This window comes from Urocampus carinirostris, chromosome 8 (genome assembly GCF_059441175.1).
Source record: "Urocampus carinirostris isolate Australia breed hairy pipefish chromosome 8, RoL_Ucar_1.0, whole genome shotgun sequence".
In the NCBI taxonomy this organism is placed as follows: Eukaryota; Metazoa; Chordata; class Actinopteri; order Syngnathiformes; family Syngnathidae; genus Urocampus; species Urocampus carinirostris.
Window position 1 is genome coordinate 24,336,807 of NC_142356.1, and position 20,170 is coordinate 24,356,976.

The following is a 20,170-nucleotide window of genomic DNA, read 5'->3' on the forward strand; positions in this document are numbered from 1 at the left end:
AGTCGTCAAACTATCTTTATTCATTCATTTCTTTCTTTGACAATACAGTATGACTGTGTTTGTCAGTATTGCATGGGAAGATTGCTGGATTACTGTATGAAAGAGTCCTGCTTAAACAATAAGAAAATCATCATCCCCCTCTATTAGTAATTCATGATTAGAAGTAGTGGAAATATATTTTTTCCATATGCCAAATGAAATATTCCATTTGTTGTGCCAGGTCAGGGAGACAATGTGTAATATTTTGTGCCTCCTAGTGGTACAAATGAATAACAGGCAAAAATCCATGAACTATCACCCATCCATCCATTATCTGCACCGCTTATCCTCAGTAGGGTCGCGGGATGCTGGAGCCCATCCCAGCTATCTTTGGGCAGTGGGCAGGGGACACCCAGAAATGGTTGCCAGCCAATCGCAGGGCACACAAGGACAGACAATTCGCTCACTCAGTCACACCTAGGGACAATTTGGACCGGCCAATCAACCTGACATGCATGTTTTTTGAATGTGAGACGAAACCGGAGAGCCCAGAGGAAAGCAAGCATGGGGAGAACATGCAAACTCCACACAGTAGGTTTGATCTCACGACCTCAGAATTGTGCTGCACATGCGCTAACCACTGCGTCGCCGTGCTGCCTGAACTATCACACCAATGTTATTTTTTCCTCATGTTTAGAGGTCTAAAAAATTGTATTTATTTTACATGGCAGACTCAATATGTAGTGGTCGCCGCCATGTTTGTCTTGCATCTTGCTGCTAAGTTTTGCTTGTATGGCACTTGCTTTTATTTGCAATTGACAATACAGTGTCATCTAATGGTCAAATATTAGACAATGTACCTTTGAATGATAACTTATGATTATGTTTTTTAAACTGTGCAGGGTAACCATAATAAAGTTTTTTGGATTGGTTAGTTAAAGGGACACTGTAATAATTACCCACTAGATGTCACAGTATTTTGTGGTGCACCACAAACATGTACTGCAGAGCACAAGGAAGACCCCGAACTACGGAGACTCAAAGTGACCAAATCGCAACATTTTTCTTCTCTTTTTTTGTGCCAGAATTTCAAAAGATTTTTGGTTTTGGAGGGGGTACCACTAGCAGCAAGATGGTGGACAAACTTGTCAGCACCATCTAGGTGCGCCTCATGTTATGCAAAATAGATGTAAATACCTCAACCTACAAGGATTTAAAAGAATGTTCTATATATAATAGTTTGTTTGCTATTGAAATCATTATCCCTCCATCCATTATCTGCACCGCTTATCCTCAGTAGGGTTGCAGGGGTGCTGGAGCCCATCCCAGCTATTTTCGGGCAGTGGGCAGGGAACTGGATGCCATCCAGTCGCAGAGCACACAGAGACAGACAACTCACTCGGCATTCACACCCAGGGACAATTTGGCCCGGCCAATTATTCCGACATGCATGTTTTTGGAATGTAGGACAAAATCGGAGGAAACCCACGCAAGCACAGAGAGAACGTGCAAACTCGGCACAGGAGGATTCGATCCCATGACCTGAGAACTGTGCCGCAGACGCGCTAACCACTCAGCCGCCTGTGGTGTCGTGTAATACACTCCCCTTCCTGTGGTGTCGCTGTATACTAATGTGCAGCCTTGTACTTGTGCTTGAGAACTACAGAGGAAGAAGTTAAGTAAACACTCTATGATGGTACCGTCCGTGCCTGTCTCTGAATCTTACTACAACCCTACTACATACACAACACCGCCGTGCCGCCCTGAAATAATTTTGTATATTTCTATTACAGTAATTAAGTTTTTTCCAACCACTGAGAGGCGCTAAATACAATCAAGATTTTCAAATTACGGTAAATTAAACGTGGTTTTTGAGCATTAGGTGATAAAAAAAAAAAAAACAGATAAATACAAGGCACGGAACTCACTCATGGACAATTAATAAAGAACTCACTAAAGACACTGAAGACCCTGATGAATAAAACCATTATGTTACGACCAGTAATAGCAGGGGACCCAAATGAGTAACATTTAACACAATGCTTTATTGAGGGATCGGGTAAGTCAGGGCGAGAGGAAAAAAAACGAGATCTGGTGCTCGCTGGGCAGGCGGAACAGGCTGGCGGGGCGGGAAGCCCTCGCAAACCAAGCTTGATCAGAGATCGTAACAAGTCAGGTAGCTGGGACGGGAGAACGGAGCGTGGTGGGAGATCGAAATAAGTCGGGCAGCCGGGACGGGAGGCGGAGCGTGGTCAGAGATCGGAACAAGTCTGGCAGCTGGGAGAGGAGACGGAGCATGGATCGGAACAAGTCAGGTATTTGGAAACAATCGGGAGGCCACGGACAGGGGATCCATACAGGACAGGTCGGGACCAGAACGGGAGCCAGTGTCAAAAATGCTTGCCTTGCAAGTGCAGATGTTCGCTGACAGACTCAACAAGAATGACGTGCTTGAATAGGAGGAGGACTAATTAGGGAACGAGTGGCAGATGGGGCTGAAAGGGTGAGCACAGGTAAGGGCAGTTGACAAATCATGACACATTATTTGTTCTTTAAAAAATACAATAATCCAATTCTAAAAAATGGCCGTTTTTTTTGGAGGGCATTTTGAAATTCTTACTTTGTGTACATATGATGTTCCCAGTAAGAAGAGGGTGATTCCAACAAATATTTGCAAAAAATGAATGTACACATTTTTTAAATCAATCCCAATAATAACAATTTTGGTTTTCTCCCAAACATATTTTTAAGAAGCCCACCAAAATGTGGATGTTACATGACAAATAAATCCAGAAGTTGAGTATGTGGTGCAAAGGGGCAAGGAAGGAAGGAAGGGAGGAAGGAAGGAAGGAAGGAAGGAAGAAAGAAAGAAAGAAAGAAAGAAAGAAAGAAAGAAAGAAAGAAAGAAAGAAAGAAAGAAAGAAAGAAAGAAAGAAAGAAAGGAAGGAAGGAAGGAAGGAAGGAAGAAAGAAAGAAAAAAAGAAAGAAAGAAAGAAAGAAAGAAAGAAAGAAAGAAAGAAAGAAAGAAAGAAAGAAAGAAAGAAAGAAAGAAAGAAAGAAAGAAAGAAAGAAAGAAAGAAAGAAAGAAAGAAAGAAAGAAAGAAAGGAAGAAAGGAAGGAAGGAAATCAAGAAATGCTTAGGAAAATTAAATATGATAAAATCACAATTCACAACTTAATTTCGATGTCAGTTCATTTTTTTCTTTTAAAGGGACAGTCTGTTTTATTTGACCACTGCATGTCACTGCACTGTGTCAGGTATAACAAATTCAAGTGTTAAAAAGCCAAAAGAAGAATCCAAACAACAGGGACTCAAAGTGATCAAAAAGCACAATTTTTATGTAATTTATTTGCCCAGCCTTTCACAAGGTTTGTTTGTGTGTAATATTTGAATACAAGATAGCACAGTTGTTTAATGCTAACAGTGCCAGTGTCACAGCAAGCAGCAAGATACCAGACAAATATGGCAGCAACTACTAGGTATGGACTTCACTATGTAAATAAATTAAAAAAAACTCTCCGGTTTTGTTTTACTTAGTTAAAGTTTTTGTAACACTTAGAGCAGGGTTGTCAAACTCATTTGAACTCGGGGGCCACACGATAGAACAAACATTCTGTCGGGGGCCGGACTAGTAGATTAAAGATAAAGAAAAAGAGAGATAGAGAAAAAAGAGAAAGAGGGAGGGAAAGGGAGAGAAGGCGGGACAAAGAAAGAAAAAGAGAGAGAGTGAGAGAGCGTGAGAAACAAAAAAGATAAAAAAGATAAGTCGTGAGAGAGGGGGAAAGAAAGGAAGCGGAAGAAAAGAAAAGAGCGACACAGAGAGTGAAAGAGACAAAGACAGACAGTGGGAGAAAAGGGTTGGAAGAGAGGGAGAGTGAGATAGAGAGAGAGAGAGAGAGAGAGAGAGAGAGAGAGAGAGAGAGAGAGAGAGAGAGAGAGAGGGGGGAAAAGAAATACAAGTAGAGTGTCTTTCTTTGGCAACATCAAGTGGACATATTTCAACCTGCAGCTTGTTTTTCTCTTGCGCTTCTCTGAGTCTTGTCTCGCGGGCCGGATTCAATCCCATAGCGGGCCCGATCTGGCCCGCGGGCCGCCTCTTTGACACCTGTGACTTAGAGGCACTAGGTATTACACACTGTCCCTTTAAGAGTAATAGCAAAGTAATATTTTCCCTTTAGGCACTAAATTTGATCAGCTGCATTGAAAAACATGCAATAGGGCTACGACCGAAGTGGATCATTGCATGCTTTGGCGACATCCAGAGGAAATATTATAAACTGCAACTCATTGTTTAACCAGAAGTGGATCATATTTTTTATCTTAAGCTTCTCAGCATCGTCTCACGGGGCGGGTACATTCTGTTGGCGGCCGTAGTTTAGTAAACACTACTTTAAGCTAATGCAACGTTGTCCCACCCAATATGGCTACCACATTATTACAAGGTTAGTAAATTTCTTTAAGCTATTGTTGGTGAGCTAAATTTGTCTTGTTGCCCAAATTCAATGATCTAAAACATTGTCCTTTATTTTGTGCCTGGAAAAAATGCAATGAAAATCCAAAAAAACAAGGTGTTATTTTATTAATTCAGAGGACTGATGGTGGCGTCATTGTTTTAAATGTTTTTTTTAAAATGGGAACAGGTAACTTTGAGTGGACGGTAAAGGAAGAATATAAAACGAGCATTTTTTTTCAAATTCGTCTGTTTTGCGACCTCATTGGAGTCTGCCGCAAGTCAGTGACCAATTAAAACTACATCCCCCACTATGCTTTGCGCTCACCAGGGTGTGGCGCGTCCACTCACTCACACGCCCAGAAGACTTTTTCCGAGCTTCCTTGGTTCTGCCGTCCTTCTTGTCCTTCTCGGCCTCTTTCGCCTAACTTCATCGCTTCTCTCCGCAATCGCTGGGCGTGACAGCTGCAACTTTTCGGTAAGTCTGCGCTCATATTCGGCTCGGGGACAGTGTTTCTTCCTGCAACAACCTAGAAGGTTTATTTTCTCGAGTTTGAATTTGTGACTTTTCCCCCCTCCATCTTTGGCAGGACTTCTTTTCTCAAGAAAAAAAAAACAACAACCAGTTTGAAAATGGTGAGTTTCTTTCCAGCATTTTCTTTTTAAAAACAAATTCAAACTTTTGCAAAGGCATTTTATTGGTTTGTGAAGTAAGTAAAAGCCGTTATATATGCAAATGTATGACCTGTAGTAGTAAAAAAAACTTCCCTTTATAACGCCCACTTTTTTTCAATTACGTAACACGTCAGCTTCTTTTTGTACTCCACTGGCACAATTAACATCCCAACGAGCACCAGAAGGTCACAAATCTTTACTTTTGTGCTAAAACATGTCTGCTTTAGACCCGATTTATTCCAAAACTCGACGTCTAAAATTGGGTTGCAAATAGCTCATCCGACGTACACTAAATTGAGTCCGTGTTGACTTAATTTATTGTGGTTCAAGTTTAGTTCAAGTCGTTTAAATACATATCTTCAACGCCTTAAAAAGTTGTTTTGTATACTGAACTTTTCAACTAAATAAAAACGTCTTTTTTTGGGGGGGAAGCCCCTTGGCTTCTTTTAATCTCTTTTCGACCATGTGTCTATACACCACACACGTTTTAAACATTGCCTTGCTTAGTTACCCATACTGTCAGAGAGGTTGTGTATTATTTTTTTCTATCCAAATATCTTACAATGTTTTTTAGTATATCATAAAAAGGCAAATCGATAAGAGTCCAACGAGCTCCAAGATAGGAAAAATGGATCCCTTCCCATATCATATGGTCGTAAAACTTTTTTAGGAGTGGGGAGTTTTGGACAAAATGACTCATTCAGGCACTTTTTCTTCTGGGTGGGGTGTGTTCATCTGTCTGTGTAAATGTTTTCAAACACCCTTTTTTCCAGTCAGAGTACAAAATTTATCCTCCCAACCCCTTAAAGGAGAAGCATCGTTTTTTGCTCAACGTCAGGGTGGAGCCGCTGCATGGTCATTTAAACCGAGCAGTTGCCATCTGCGGCCGGGCTGACTCAGCCGAGGACTTCCCTTAAATTGTGTCCGTGGCAACAGAATCGAGCCTGTAAACAAAAGCTGATAAGACCATTCTACTGTGTGTATACATATGTAAGGTCAACATTCCAATAAGAGAAGATCAGGCGCAGTCATGTTTGGACCCACCTTCAGTGTTGGCACACATTCCTCTGGCTAAAAGTGAAAACAGATGAAAATGGACCTTTTAGTTTTTTTCTCAAGCTTCACTTCCTTTCATTTACTTTATGCGGGTATTTGTGGAACGCACATTAGGCGGTTAGAGCAACTTGCAACGTTACTTATGTCCAGCAGATCCAATTTCAAATGAGCAGTGCAGAGAACTGGGTGCTCAACCCTTGAGTAGAAGCATGTGCTTTGCAAATCAGTGAATGATTTAGGTATTTTATGTTCTCCCTGATTAATAATTGATATCATTGAGCCCTCCAACATAGACATAGTTTTTCTGTTACCATGTTCTCTATATTGTATATTACAGCATATGGAAGCTAAAGATATTTTCTTTAATTGTAGTTTAGTTGAAATAAGCTCCTGCAATTTGAATAGGTTGAACAAAAAAATCCTTTTTCTGGCCTCTTAAAAATTGATTATTGTGAGAAGGAAGATTTCGGAGCAAAGGTACCATTGCTCAGATTTTGAAGGGGAACTATTACATGATCATTTTTTTAAAATTTACTTTTTGAATGATAGGCCGAATAATTTATTTTATTTTTCACCTGGAAAATATTTACATGGGGTAGCACGGCGGCGCAGTGGTTAGCGGGTGTGCGGCACAGTTCTAAGGTCTTGGTAACCTCCTGTGTGGGTTCAAATCCAGCTACCGGACTTACTGTGCGGAGTTTGTATGTTCTCCACGTGCTTGCGTGGGTTTCCTCCGGTTTCCTCCCACATTACAAAGACATGCATTTCAAGTGGATTGGCCGCTCCAAATTGTCCCTAGGTGTGAATGAGCGAGCGAGTTGTCTGTCCTTGTGTGCCCTGCGATTGGCTGGCAACCAGTTCAGGGTGTCCCCTGCCCACTGCCCGATAATTGCTGGGATGGGCTCCGCGACCCTACTGAGGATAAGCGGGGCAGCTAATGAGATGAGAAATATTTACATAAACCATTACAAAATCCATACTGATGAGTCTCATATACTGATATGGAACTGCAACAACTAATTGATTAATCAACAACATATCAAATCATTGTTTATGCATCTTTTGTATTCAGAATAATCTAAACCCTTAGAATGTTGGCTTCTGGGTAGAAAATATTTGTTAAATTCAATTGTCTTCAATGATGGAGGACTGATTGCTTTTATACTTAAGGAAAATTAAACATTTTGCTGATGTCTTAATCTTGCCAATTGATATCAAGAATGAAATGATAGATGTTGGTTGATTTACATCTGTGATTTTTTTTTAAACTATGGACTAATCTGAAGTGCAAAAATGCAAAGTTTAGGTGAATCTCAGGTAAAGTAATTTCTTGGAGATGAAATGATTGATGTTCCCTCACTGGTCCATACACAGCATTTAGCTTAGCATTAGCCAGCAGTGGTATGTAGACTGGCGCAATAATAGTTGACGAAAGTCTTCCTCACCAGCTTGAATGGTCAGCATTTAGGTTGACTTTACTTACTATTTTTGGGGTCTCTTTAAAATATTATTTTTTTAAGGTAGGCAGTTTGTCTGATGTTGGTGATATGATTTTCCTTTGGTAAACAATGGGAAAAAAAATTGGCTTAATATGTGGGATGTTGTAGTGTAACTAGCAACTAATTGATAAAAAAAAAGTTTTTTAGCTCCATTATTTAATATAACTTGCTATGGATACAGTGATGAAAATCATAAATCATTAAATCTTATAAATTAAAATGTTATCAAGAAAATAATTGACGGATGAACCAAATCCTTAAAATTTTAGTCCATGCTCAGTTTCACATTTTGCCAATCCAGATAACATCTGATTTGAACTAATCAGAGGTGCAATGACCGGGAAAATATTCCAAAGAAGCTCATGAAAGTTGAGAATTCCTGGCTAGAACCAAAACTTCCTGCACTTTTGGAAAGGAGTCAATCATTATTTCTGCAATTCAATCAAATCTTGGTGTCGTCTCGACCTACAAATCTGATAAAGGTTAATGCAGTGAATCAGCGGTGCAAAACAATCCAAATCGATGTCCAACATTCCGCTGTAAACGATCTGCATTGTGCTCTTGTTCAAATCTTGCTGTCGTTTGTCCCAGCTAGCATTGATTAGATTCCAACTTGTGCTGCCGCTCCTTGATGTGTCAATAGAGAAGCGCATGGACACTTTGGAATTCCTCCTGGTTGAAAAAGTACAAAACGGCTGCTTGTTCTCCTTGTTGATGTTTTTGCCAAGCTTCCACATGATCCACTGTCGCATTCGCGGCAACATTCCTGCGGTTTTTCTCTCTAAACATCTCACCACCTCTGAAACGAGGCGTTGAGTCATACGCGCTTTACAATGCGAGGGAGTGTATGCCGTTCTTATCGCATTAGCGTTCACTGTGTGTATTGATCAGTTTGCCTTTCCTCGGCACATTCTTATACACAGTTAAGGCAATAAGTAAGGGGTAGAAGTGTGACTTTTTTTTCTAAAGCAGTGTATGAATTACTTAGCGAATCACAAAGAAAACAAATGTGATGTGAGGCACACATAAAGTACAACAGTGATCGTGCACTCATGTTGGGCATTCCTTTTCATTGACTGTCATCTGTCTTCATTCTTTAAGCACACACGGTCTTAATATTTTCTCAAAATTGATATAGTTGAAAATATTTTGCGCTAGCCCAAAAGAGTTGTCTGCAAAAATACAGTATGTGGTATAACATATGCACATATTTTGCCTCCAAATGTTTCAATATGAGCCATTTTAAGTTGTACAGCAACAAATTGCAGCACAGCTTCAGATTTTTGCAGATTTAATTGTAGTTTCAATTTGAACAAATGTAAATGCTATCTGAAATGGTCGAATTACAACAAAACTAGATAAAAAGAAATAAAAAATGAGTGAAAAAAGAAAAATGAATATATTAAAACAAAAAACAACAATCTTGTTTTTACAGGGACCTAAAGTACCCAAAACAAGATTACATTTTTTGAAACGTTTATGAAATCAGTTAAAAAATTGACTAGCACAAATGCAATTCAACCTTAAAGTTACAAAATCAGGAGCTGAAAATAATCAATGTTATACATACTGTACTCAATAAATGTTTATTAAATAACAAAGGTACTGCTTCCATTCAAAATGGTTAACTTAACCCAAACCTTTTTTAAGACTTATAATGATTCATAACTGTGAGATAGTCATTGATACTAGGTCAAGATGGTACTGTTACATTAAATCAAAACACCCTGGTTATTCAATTTCCCAAGAAATATATTTTCATTGATAGTATTTCATTGAACTGTAGTTTACTTCTACCACTAGTTCAGCCATGTTAAACATGTGGCCCACAGGCTGGATCTGGCCCGTAGGAGGATTTAATCCGACCCGCCATAAACTTCTGAGTATGTCCAAAAAGAAGTAATGATTTAAAAATAAATGTGCACCTAATTTTCTCTCCGGCCACTATAGGGGAATGCTGAGTTTGTATAGCGTGGTGAGGTGGTTCAGGTGTAAACCGGCATTCACTCAGCTGTTTGATATACCAGTTATCACATTTAATGCCAAAGATAACAATCTTTTTTTTTCCATTGTTTGTGAATAAATGTGTTTTTTTTAGAACAGATCCCTTGTCATCTGTGATAATACTAGGTTAATAGTGTAGGTTGAATGAATGAAGCATGAATACTGAAAATCAAAGGTTAAAATTTAGTGTGACATCCCTGCACTAGTTCCTCTAGCTCTTGATTGTGAAATGGCCTTTAAAGGGCACCCAATACTGGTAGTGGCCAGTGCTACCTTAAAATAAGACTGCCATCGGCACTGATACCTCTTCTAAGTATCTTTACGCTTTTATCCCCAGTAAACAAAACAAAAAACATTAAACATAATTTCCCTTTGATTTACTTTTCTGTTGTCTATATTCATCAAAATTTAAAAAACTTGTTTTCACAGGCCAGCAGAGGAACCGTGAAAGACAGCGCCAACTTTAACGCCAGCGCTGATGCCGAGGTTTTGTACAAGGCCATGAAAGGCATGGGTAAGGCACTGGCTCACACGTCGTCCCATTGATGTCACCTGATGCCTCACTCAATTACGACGATGCTGGTGACAATATTTGCGCTCGGCAGGCAGACACCAGTGAAACTTGAGAAGCGACGAACATGCGCTGTTTAATTACAAGCATGAGATAATATAGCAAATATAAGGCACAGCTGCAAGACAAAAGGGACGCCTGTTGTTATCTCATAAAGCGAAAACCACAAACTATTTACAGCTTTTGCCACATGCTCTGATGTTACAACAGGATTCTTTATTTTATTTTACAACACTCTACCCATGATGGGTTGATTTGATGATGATAAGCGTACTTTATTGTCACAGGCACCGATGAGGACGCCATCTTGCAGCTGCTGACATCTCGCAGCAACGCCCAGCGCCAGCAAATCGCCACCGCCTACAAGACTCTCTTTGGGAAGGTGTGTTCAGGTCAACTAAATTTGACAGTTTGAAAGGAGACTGTTTAGAAACATTCTCTTGTTCAAGTCATGTTTTTGTAGGGTGCTTTGGACAATTCACTATTGGCATACAGCCAAAATATTAAGGAATTATTGATGTTAAATTTTTTGAAGGATAGTCTTTACAAATACAGGTAAATATGACTTCAACCAGGATGAGTTGCCACCATAATAGTCAGGATAGTACGAGCCGGTAGTAATTCCATTAATTAGCGCCATCTGCTGTCGGATAGTATCTAGTTTTTGTACCGGGTGTAACAGTAGATTGCTGTGCCAGCTGTCTGCTAAAGTAGTCGTATGGTTTGCCAGGCTACTACATGTTGCAGGGCCAGACATTGATTTCATAAAATGAGCATCTGGTGGCTGTGCTTGTATACACAAATGGACTTAAGTCAAGCAGCTTAGTAACTTTGGTGTTACCTGGAAATAAAATAGCTGTGTCAGTTAATCATGTTAATAAAGGCTTTGACGTAGCCCCTTTTCCACGCAGGCGTTTTTGAAAAATTGCACTATTAAACCTTTTCACCAGAAGCAGAGGAAGCGTGGCCTCTAACATCTGTGATTGGTGACACAGTAGATGCAAAGGTGGTAAATACTTGCAGCTCAACATAACTAATACTAATTTGTCCTAAATTTCTTAGGCATCAGAAACTAGAGACATTGGAATTAACAATCTTAGTGTGAAATCATTATCGCCATTGCTAGCAGCTAGTATTACTATGTTGACATAGCATGAACTACCAATGTTAACATTAGAGATGTAAGCATTAGCGACTAGCCTTGTTATGGCCAAGGCTAGCATCGTGCAACACTTCATCAACACATTTGCAACCAGAAACATTATCACCAATGCTAGCAGCTAGCTGGTCTTTGTTGACGCAGCAGATACCAGCAAACTTAACATCAAATATGTTGGCTTTTGCGACTACTATTGTCAATCAATCAGGTAGTGGCTTACTATTGACGGATTAGCAACTACAGATGTTGCCATTAACCACATTTAGCTAATGCTTGCAGCACTTAGTTAACAGTGTTGTTTGCTTTTGCAATTCTATAATTTGTAATTGGTGTCATTATTCTTACAACTAACTGCTAGTGGCACTAGGTGTGCTCCTCTCCTTTTACCAAACTAGGCATACCGAACCTGTCCTTGTATGATGAGGCACAAGTCTTTGAAGTTAGCAATTTTGCCCTTGCCACTATCAGGAGGGTTTGTGTGAACAGCAGGTTGCTCTTAAATGCATTAGAACATTTCAAAGTTGACAACAAAATTCCATCGATGAATTTAACATCAACAATCGCCAATACATGCTTTCTGTCAATCCATTATAGCTGTGATACAGTAAGAGTAATTAATATTTGTGCAATTAATTGTCCACTATGGTAAAAAGACAGTATTTAACACTTGATGGCCGAGGAATAAGTTTAGTTAGTCAGAAACCAAACAATTTCTTCACAAGGTATTGAGAAGTTACTTTTGTCTCGTTTCAGGATCTGATCCAAGACTTGAAAGGAGAGCTCGGTGGTAAATTTGAGACGCTCGTCGTGGCCTTGATGACTTCGCCCCTTGCCTATGATGTCACGTTACTCCGCAATGCTGTCAAGGTAAGATCAAGTTAATTTGGTTAGTTGGATCCGTTAACCACTTGGGTCGTTGGGGCACCAGAGCTATGTCAATAGTGGGTCTGAAATTGCTCTTATTGCCATGACCTGGGCTTGTGTGCTTCAATGAAGGACATTTAGTTCCAATCGATTTTTGCAACCGGGAGATGGAATAAGAGCTTGCTCTGTCCACTCCACGCATCGGCCGTGTATTGCAAAACCTCCGGGAACGGTGCATTCGCACTGATCGCTGCTTGGCTCTGTGGCTAGGACCTTGACTCAGCCTCTTGGCTGAGAGCAAGTGTCTCGGCCCCTTGGCTTTGTAGCGTATTATGATTTGACCGATAACGGATAATTGATAAAGAATATAGAACAATAAACCTTACAAAATCCCCCACCAGAGCTATGCCCTTGCACAATAGTATTGCCCTTTACCCATTGGTCAACTGCTTTTAAAAGTGTCGATAAAAATTGTTCAAACCTTATATTGTTAGAATATGATATAATGAAATTGTGAATGTATTTAATTGCTGTTAAAAGTGTCGATAAAAACTCATATTGTTGGGATATGATATAATGAAATTGTGTGTTTAATTGCTGTTAAAAATGTCGGAAAAAAGTGTTCAAACGTCATATTGTCAGATATAACGAAATTGTGAATATGCTTAATTGCTGTTAAAATTGTCGAGAAAAAATGTTCTAACCTCACATTGTTTATTTGCTGTTAATAGTGTCAATAAAATTGTTCAAACATTTCCTGTAGTTTGTCTTAGGGAAGTACAGCCTGGTGACGCCGCTTCATCTCCAGGCCAACATATGTTTCCTTCCGGTCCTGAATTTGGGCGAATGTGCTAACTACTTAGTTTAGTATATTCTAAAAGCACGTTAGACCGACACTTAGAGTACATCCTTTGGATTTTAAGTGAGACTTTGATAACCTTTAGTTTTGACAACTAGGGGGCAGGCACTGATGAGAAAGTGTTGGTGGAGATCCTGGCCTCAAGGACCCCTAAGCAGGTCAAGGATATCGTGGCTGCCTATAGAAAAGGTAATCTGACTTTACACAAGAGCTGTTCCCATTCTGGACTTAATTTATTGTGACCCTACCACATCATTTATTTACTTATATTAAGGTACCGACATTATAAAATAAGTACCCTTTTTTCTTTCTAAAATCCAAGTCACATCTGTAATTTAAAATAAGTTGGATTTTAAAAGGTATTGTTCAAGATTGAAAGATGAAACAAATGCTTTCTTGAAAACTATTTTGGGAAAAAAAAAAACGCTGTTTGACGATTATTTAGGCATGAATAATATGATCAAAAATCTGTTCTTTCATTGAAATAACATTTTCATGAAGTGTCGTTGTACTGAAATGATTAATATCACAAGATTGCTGACAAAATATGACAATATAGAAATCAATGTTGCCATTTAAATTGCAGTTTAAAGCTGCTTGCCTGTTGTCGTGTGGAATGCATTGGAACTACGGGTTTTTCCTTTTAAGAAATATCATAGAATTGTGCATTCAGTATGCAAAATATTCTTACTACATTTCAAGAGAATATCATGATGTTATATTTAGATAGAAGTTTAACTGTAAAACAATATTTAGTAAGGAGATAAAAACCTCAAGTAACAAGTATTGCAATATTACAAAAAAAAATATTACCGTAATTTTGGGACTATAAGGCGCACCTAAAAACAAAACCCATTGTCCTATTGTGCTTATAGGCTGAAGAATACAGTAAATACAATTGGAAATGCATAACCACAATAAAATGCTACTATATGTCGTAAATGTTTATGGATTAATCTGTTTTAGTGGTGGAACTAGATTTCATAGTGTAAGTTTATATTTTGTGGGGGGGAGCGGAAGCAACCCTCACAGTAGTTTTAATTTCATGTACCTTGAAGCTGGGTGCCTCTAATACTTTTTGTTTGTTTGTTTTCGCCAGAGTACGATGATGACCTGGAGGAGGACGTTTCCGGGGACACATCAGGTCACTTCAAGAGGCTTTTGGTCATCTTGCTCCAGGTCCTCATCTTCTCTCATCCGTTTTGTGTCTAAGTAACCTTGTGAACGTTTACTTTCGGAAATTGTCTTTTATCAGTAGACCTCGACTTGTTTTAATTCAACTGCTCAAATTTTGAGTAGTGATCTCATCTCTTAACTCTTTCCACGCAGGCCAACAGGCAGACGGGCATCCAGCATGACAAAATCCAGGCCGATGCTGAGGTATGCATGCAAAATATTACAGAATATTATAATTAAATATTTGATTCAAGCATAAATTATCTCTAAAAATATTTATTTAAAAAAGCTACCCTTAAACCACAAACAGGGAATAAGTTTCTAAATGTGCAGTTGACCATGCACTGACCGATTTTGGCCTCTAGAGGGAGATAGAGAAACGAATTCAGAGCAAAGTGTCTCAAAACCAGCCCTCAAGCTAACTAGCTAGCCAGCAAACTTGCTAGGTAGAGGGACCTTCAGCAAGCTACACTAAAAAACATGTAATTAGTTCTAAAAAGCTCAGATCAACTACATTTTTTAAAAATTTCATTGTAGTTAGTTACTTAGCAAACTAAAAACTCATAACTGGATTAGGATCGCTTTAACAAGCTATCAATACATGCTAAACTAGCGCTAGCAAGTTAGAAAAAACAATTTGTTGGCTTGCTTGCTGGCTCGAAAATTAAGTTACATAATTATCGTTTAATATGTTGGATTGTAGTTTATTACCTAGCTAGCTAGTAAATTCTGGCCATAACCACAGGTAAGAAGTTAACTGGGAAGTACTTCTGCAAGAAATCAAAACATGCTAAATAAGTGCTCGAAATAGATATAAATTTTGTTCGCTAGCTAGCTAGGAGGGCCACAAAAAATGATCTAACGATTTTTATTGTACCTAGTCAAGATGGCTAACAATGCAATTCTTCATTAAATGGTAGCATGAGATTAACTTCCCTGTTCTCCAGAAAATTTTATTAGTGTTGTTGTAATTTTTATTTAAATTTAAAACATAGAATGAACACTTGAACTGCCTCTAATATTATCCCCCCAAATATAAGCATTAGTTTTTTGTTCGTATTGGCGTAGACAGTCCGTGTTCTGCCGCATGTCTAATTCAACATCCGGCATTTCGACTGAGTATTTGGAAGAATAAACGAGCTGTAGGGACGGGTTAAGTTGAGGACTTTTACTACAACAATATACAAAGAAATAAACAGAATATTCTGGGCTTGTGAACTGGACAATTCCTCTCTAAAATAGCATCTACAAAATGGCTGACCATTGTTTTTATAGGAAAGGTGCATGGTATGAAAAGAATGAAACTTAACAGTAAGTCCCAAGATTCACAACAACCCCTTAAGACTGAATCCAACTGTATTTTGCTGGTGGTATGATGAGCGTAGGGCAGACTTATCAGAACACCACTTGGAAACAATGTTGGCAAAGTATAACCACCGAATAGATGCATTTAAACGTCAAGTGAACACAAGAAGCAGCATAGTGATGTGATGATTAAATAAACAAATATAGCTGGAAACCCATGCAATCATGACTACATATTCTGTGACATTTTTTAATCGAACATAAGCTTGCAACTTACAATACGTAGATTGTTAGAAAACCACTTACTTGAACGAAATCTGTGTTTGTTAGCTAGTTTCCTAGGATGTTAGCTTGATTAGCATTGTTGATAAACTCATTTAGAGTTCTTCAAAATGCTGTTGGGTAGGTCCTGTTCAAGGCCGGCGAGAACAAGTACGGGACCGACGAGCAGACCTTTGTCACCATCCTGGGAAACCGCAGCGAGGAGCACCTCAGGAAAGGTTTGTGGACAGGTCAGCAAAGGGCGCAACGGCCAAGTCCACCGACTCACTTTTGTGCGCTGTTGTTTTTTGAAGTCTTTGACGCTTACATGAAGATGTCAGGCTACGAGATGGAGGAGAGCATCAGGAGGGAGACGTCAGGAAGCCTCAGAGAGCTGCTGCTCGCCGTCGGTAAGACAAATTCCATTGCATATCTTAGGTCAGTGGTCCCCAACCTTTACTGTACCACATACAGTTTCGAGTTTGATATTTTTATGGCCTGGCCAATTCACTCCAATGATAACAATAATAATTCTCTGCATAAATCCACTGTGTGATTATGTGCAATATTTAGGGGCCCCAACTCACTGAAACACACTCTTGTCGCTATTGTAACGCTTAACGCAACATGACACATTGAACTGTGTGGCAAGTCATGAAAAACACAAACTTGCCAAAGGAATTTCACGAAAAGTATGTTGCTGTTGTCCGGTCTCCGTTCACTGCTGGTCAAGTTGTTGACGTAGGGATTCCTTGGATCCATAAACAGCAATGATCAATCTTTGCTCCATTGACTGAAGAAATGTCTAGCATGATTATTGTATCATGACATTATGGGTTGTCGTTTACCATTCTTTCTAAAGATTGGCTATGAGCGCAGAAATTTGAATTGATTTATCCATCACTGTATTTTCCTAGTTTCCATTGCGACAGTTGCTCTGCATAACTGGCTACTGCGCCCGCTTGTGTAAATCGCTCTGATTTTTATTCAAAAGCACCACCTCGACCTCTGGGTTCACATTCAGTCTGACCTTAGCGGTGTCAATAAAACAATAATAAGCAAAATAATGTGCACATTGGTACCAAATGATCCCCTGCCCGATACCAGGCCCTAGCTCGGGAGTTGGGGATGCCTGTGTCCAGGTATTTTTGAGTTAGAATCTTGAGTAATTTTGTTTTCTGTTCCTCCTTGCAGTGAAGTGTGCTAGGAGCGTCCCAGCCTATTTTGCTGAGACTCTTTACTACGCAATGAAGGTATGTCAAAAGATGGAAGGTGCAAGGTCGTACACCATTTTCATTGCCAAATTCAAGCACTTTTAAGGACTTTATACGGGATTATTTTGAATTTCTTCCGTACCAGAAAAATCTGGTGTGAATCCTGTATTTTGCAGATCCACAAATGTATTTTACATATGTGGTTTTTAATCTTGGGTCTGCACTTCTCGAGACATAAGTTTCAGATATAGAGTAAGTAGTGAATATATTTGTGGATCTGAACAATACGTGTGTAAATATTTTTTGAGACAAATCTCTTCCTGGAGTTTAGTAAAATGACTGTATTAGGTGGCTTGCATTTTAAATTCCAGGAAGTTCTTCCATTTTACTTTACCACTGAGAAATGCTACCATGTTTTTTGCATGTCCCATACTAAATGTCTATATCTGATACGTAATCCTTGCACTAATACTTATTTCATAGTGCCCTGTTTAGGTGTAGCATGCACCTGTCCTCTTAGGTGCAAACCCGTAAGGGGCGATGATGCTACTTAGGTCAGTGCAATACAAACTAATGCCACATGGGAAGAATTGGAATGGCAAAGCGAAACAAGCCCCTTCACTCACAATTCAAGCACTATTTAATCTTTGAAAACATAATTAAATTCAAGCATTTTAAAAGATTTCAAGCACTTGTCTGAACCCTGAAGGTCGGATGGACAGGCACATTGATATTTGTTTTGGCTTTTTGTTTTCAGGGTGCAGGAACTGACGACAACACTGTGATCCGAGTAATGACTTCTCGCAGCGAGTTGGATCTGTTGAACATCAGAACAGAGTTTAGGAGGATGTTTGCCTGCTCTCTTCATTCCATGATCAAGGTAACAGCTTCAGCACTGACTCCACTTGATATGTCTTACTATAAATGTTAACATTTTTGGGGTTTGTTTGCACAGAGTGATACCGGTGGCGACTACCGCAAGGCTTTGCTCCTCCTCTGTGGCGGGGATGACGCATAAACATGGCATCAGTCAACTCCACCTCCAGCGGTCTAGGACGACGACCAAGCTCGTCCAAAGTTACTCACCTCATAAACGTATTGCATGCGATGCCGACGTACGAGGCGTCGGGATTTTGAAAATCTGATCGCCCATCTTTGATAGGTAGCTAAAGTTTGACTTTCGAGTCCATTCCACTTTTTAACGGTTTACTAATTTTACAAATGATCCCACCTCTGTTTGCACTTGTTCAACATAATACACTCTCAATGAAGTACAATCAAATCATTTTTCCTGTGGTTTGTCTTTGAGCATGAAATATGCTAACTCGGCAACAGATTGCATTGCTCTTGAAAACATTCTTTAGAATAAGTAATTGCAGATAATCTAATGTCAAACTCAATAAATATAAACTATAACGGTCTGAAAAGACAGGTTGGTATTTGCCTTATTAGAGCTTTCTGCGGAGGAAATTTTGTTGGTGGTGGTCCATTTGTAACAGGCATGTTTTTGGGCATCTGTAATAGTTTTTGAGATTTCAAAAAATGTGTTCGGAACACTCTTCTGTTTTTCCTACCTACTGGTATTTTCTTAATTTGTGCATTAGCCCGTACATGGCAACTTTAGGGTACCAATCATTATTAAAAAATATTCTATTTGCTGACAACACTACAATATGAGGCTTTGGTACAAATCTACAGGAATTGCAGGTAGAAACAATGGTAGGATTTAACAACCCCCCCAAAAAATGTTTGATAAAGACAAGCTAGCATTAAAATGTATCAAAAATGGGTTGGAATATTTGGGAAAGACAAAAAAGCCAATACAAAAAAGATGGGTTATGTTTAAATGGAAAAAAGTTTCTCAGGGTTTTTATTATCCACCATATTAGCTGGAGACCTCATATAAATGGCATACAATCCAAATAAATAAAGCACATAGCAGTTATAAGTAGATGCCGACATATATTTGACGCAAAAATCCTTCATATCATGTAAAGTCCATTCATGTTGCCTTATTTAATTTATTGTATAGAGATTTGGGGAAATACATTTAAGGGGAATACAGAAGCTGCCCGACTTATGAATAAGATCGGTTCTGGGCGATTGCTGGTAAGTTGAATTTGTTCATAATCGTATCGACCGTTTAAGTCGAATGGTCTTAGGTAGGGAGCGTCTGTATGAAATCGCTTATTCAATTACAGAAGAAAGCCATTACGATTGTGTATAACGCTTGGTATATAGAACATACAAACAAACACTTTGTATTTTAACATCCATGATGTTAAAATGTGAAAATTAAAGTTAATGGTGTCCCTTAAGGGGAACCTGCTGCGGCCCGCCACAGTCTGAGCTCCGTGGGTGACCTCTGTTGGCATCATGTTGCAAGTGGGACCAGGAATGATTTTAGGTTGAGAACTTTAGGGGCGAGCACCCAGAGCAGAGGTGAACAAACTACATTAGTTGAAACAGAGTTTTAATGTTTCTACCATTTCTGAGGGTGCTCCCATGGGTGGGACCCAAAAGGAGAAGAAATACAAGCACAGTCTTCAGCATCTTCACAATGGCATGATAAACACAAAGTGTGCTGGCTTTTTTAAACACACAAGAATTTTTGATGAGATGATGCAAGCCAGTAAGAAACGCCTAGGAAAGTTAGTCTTTTTAGGTCAAAACGTTATTGAAAATATTACCTGGTTAAAGGGACAGTGTGTATCATTTAGCAACTCCTTGTGGTAAAAAAAAACATTCTTTAAAGCAGTGATTCTCAAATAGTGGGGTGCACCCTTCTCAGGGGGCAGGTTGTGCGCAGGGCTCTGGTAAGGGGACCTGGGTGGGCTTAGCTTCAGGGAACTTTTTTTTTTTTTTTTTTTTTTTTTTTTTTTTTTTTTTTAATTCTTCCAGAATGAAGTGGAACTGCACCTCCACTATGCTAGGGGTGTAGTGGCATTCATTGGCCAGCCGCTTAGCCTTCACCTTAGCTCCGGTTCTGCAGCCACGATAGGGCCCCATCATCACGCCGACACGAGAATTCTTCAGGGCAAGGAGTTCATTTCTCGAATAAATGCATTTTTGTGGGTTAAAACCCATAACATATATA

General features: G+C 39.3%; 1 protein-coding gene and 1 pseudogene across 1 annotated transcript; both read left to right on the forward strand.

The window, feature by feature from the left end:
• The first annotated feature begins 4,304 nt into the window (after positions 1–4,304).
• anxa5b (annexin A5b) lies at positions 4,305–18,355 on the forward strand. The gene is made up of 14 exons (XM_088342048.1): positions 4,305–4,422; positions 4,762–4,908; positions 5,021–5,066; positions 10,094–10,178; positions 10,523–10,617; positions 12,148–12,261; positions 13,216–13,306; positions 14,217–14,296; positions 14,447–14,497; positions 16,005–16,098; positions 16,174–16,269; positions 17,054–17,112; positions 17,831–17,953; positions 18,029–18,355. Exons 3-14 carry the CDS (start codon positions 5,064–5,066, stop codon positions 18,089–18,091), a joined length of 954 nt encoding a protein of 317 aa, XP_088198174.1. The 5' UTR covers positions 4,305–4,422; positions 4,762–4,908; positions 5,021–5,063; the 3' UTR covers positions 18,092–18,355.
• LOC148361300 (U2 spliceosomal RNA) lies at positions 12,347–12,501 on the forward strand (annotated as a pseudogene).
• Positions 18,356–20,170: the final 1,815 nt, after the last annotated feature.

Bases quoted from the DNA above. Each gene is read 5' to 3' on its own strand.
- anxa5b (XM_088342048.1), top strand. The intron at 10,618-12,147 runs GTGTGTTCAGGT...GTCTCGTTTCAG, and splicing joins ACAAGACTCTCTTTGGGAAG to GATCTGATCCAAGACTTGAA. The intron at 12,262-13,215 runs GTAAGATCAAGT...TTTGACAACTAG, and splicing joins TACTCCGCAATGCTGTCAAG to GGGGCAGGCACTGATGAGAA.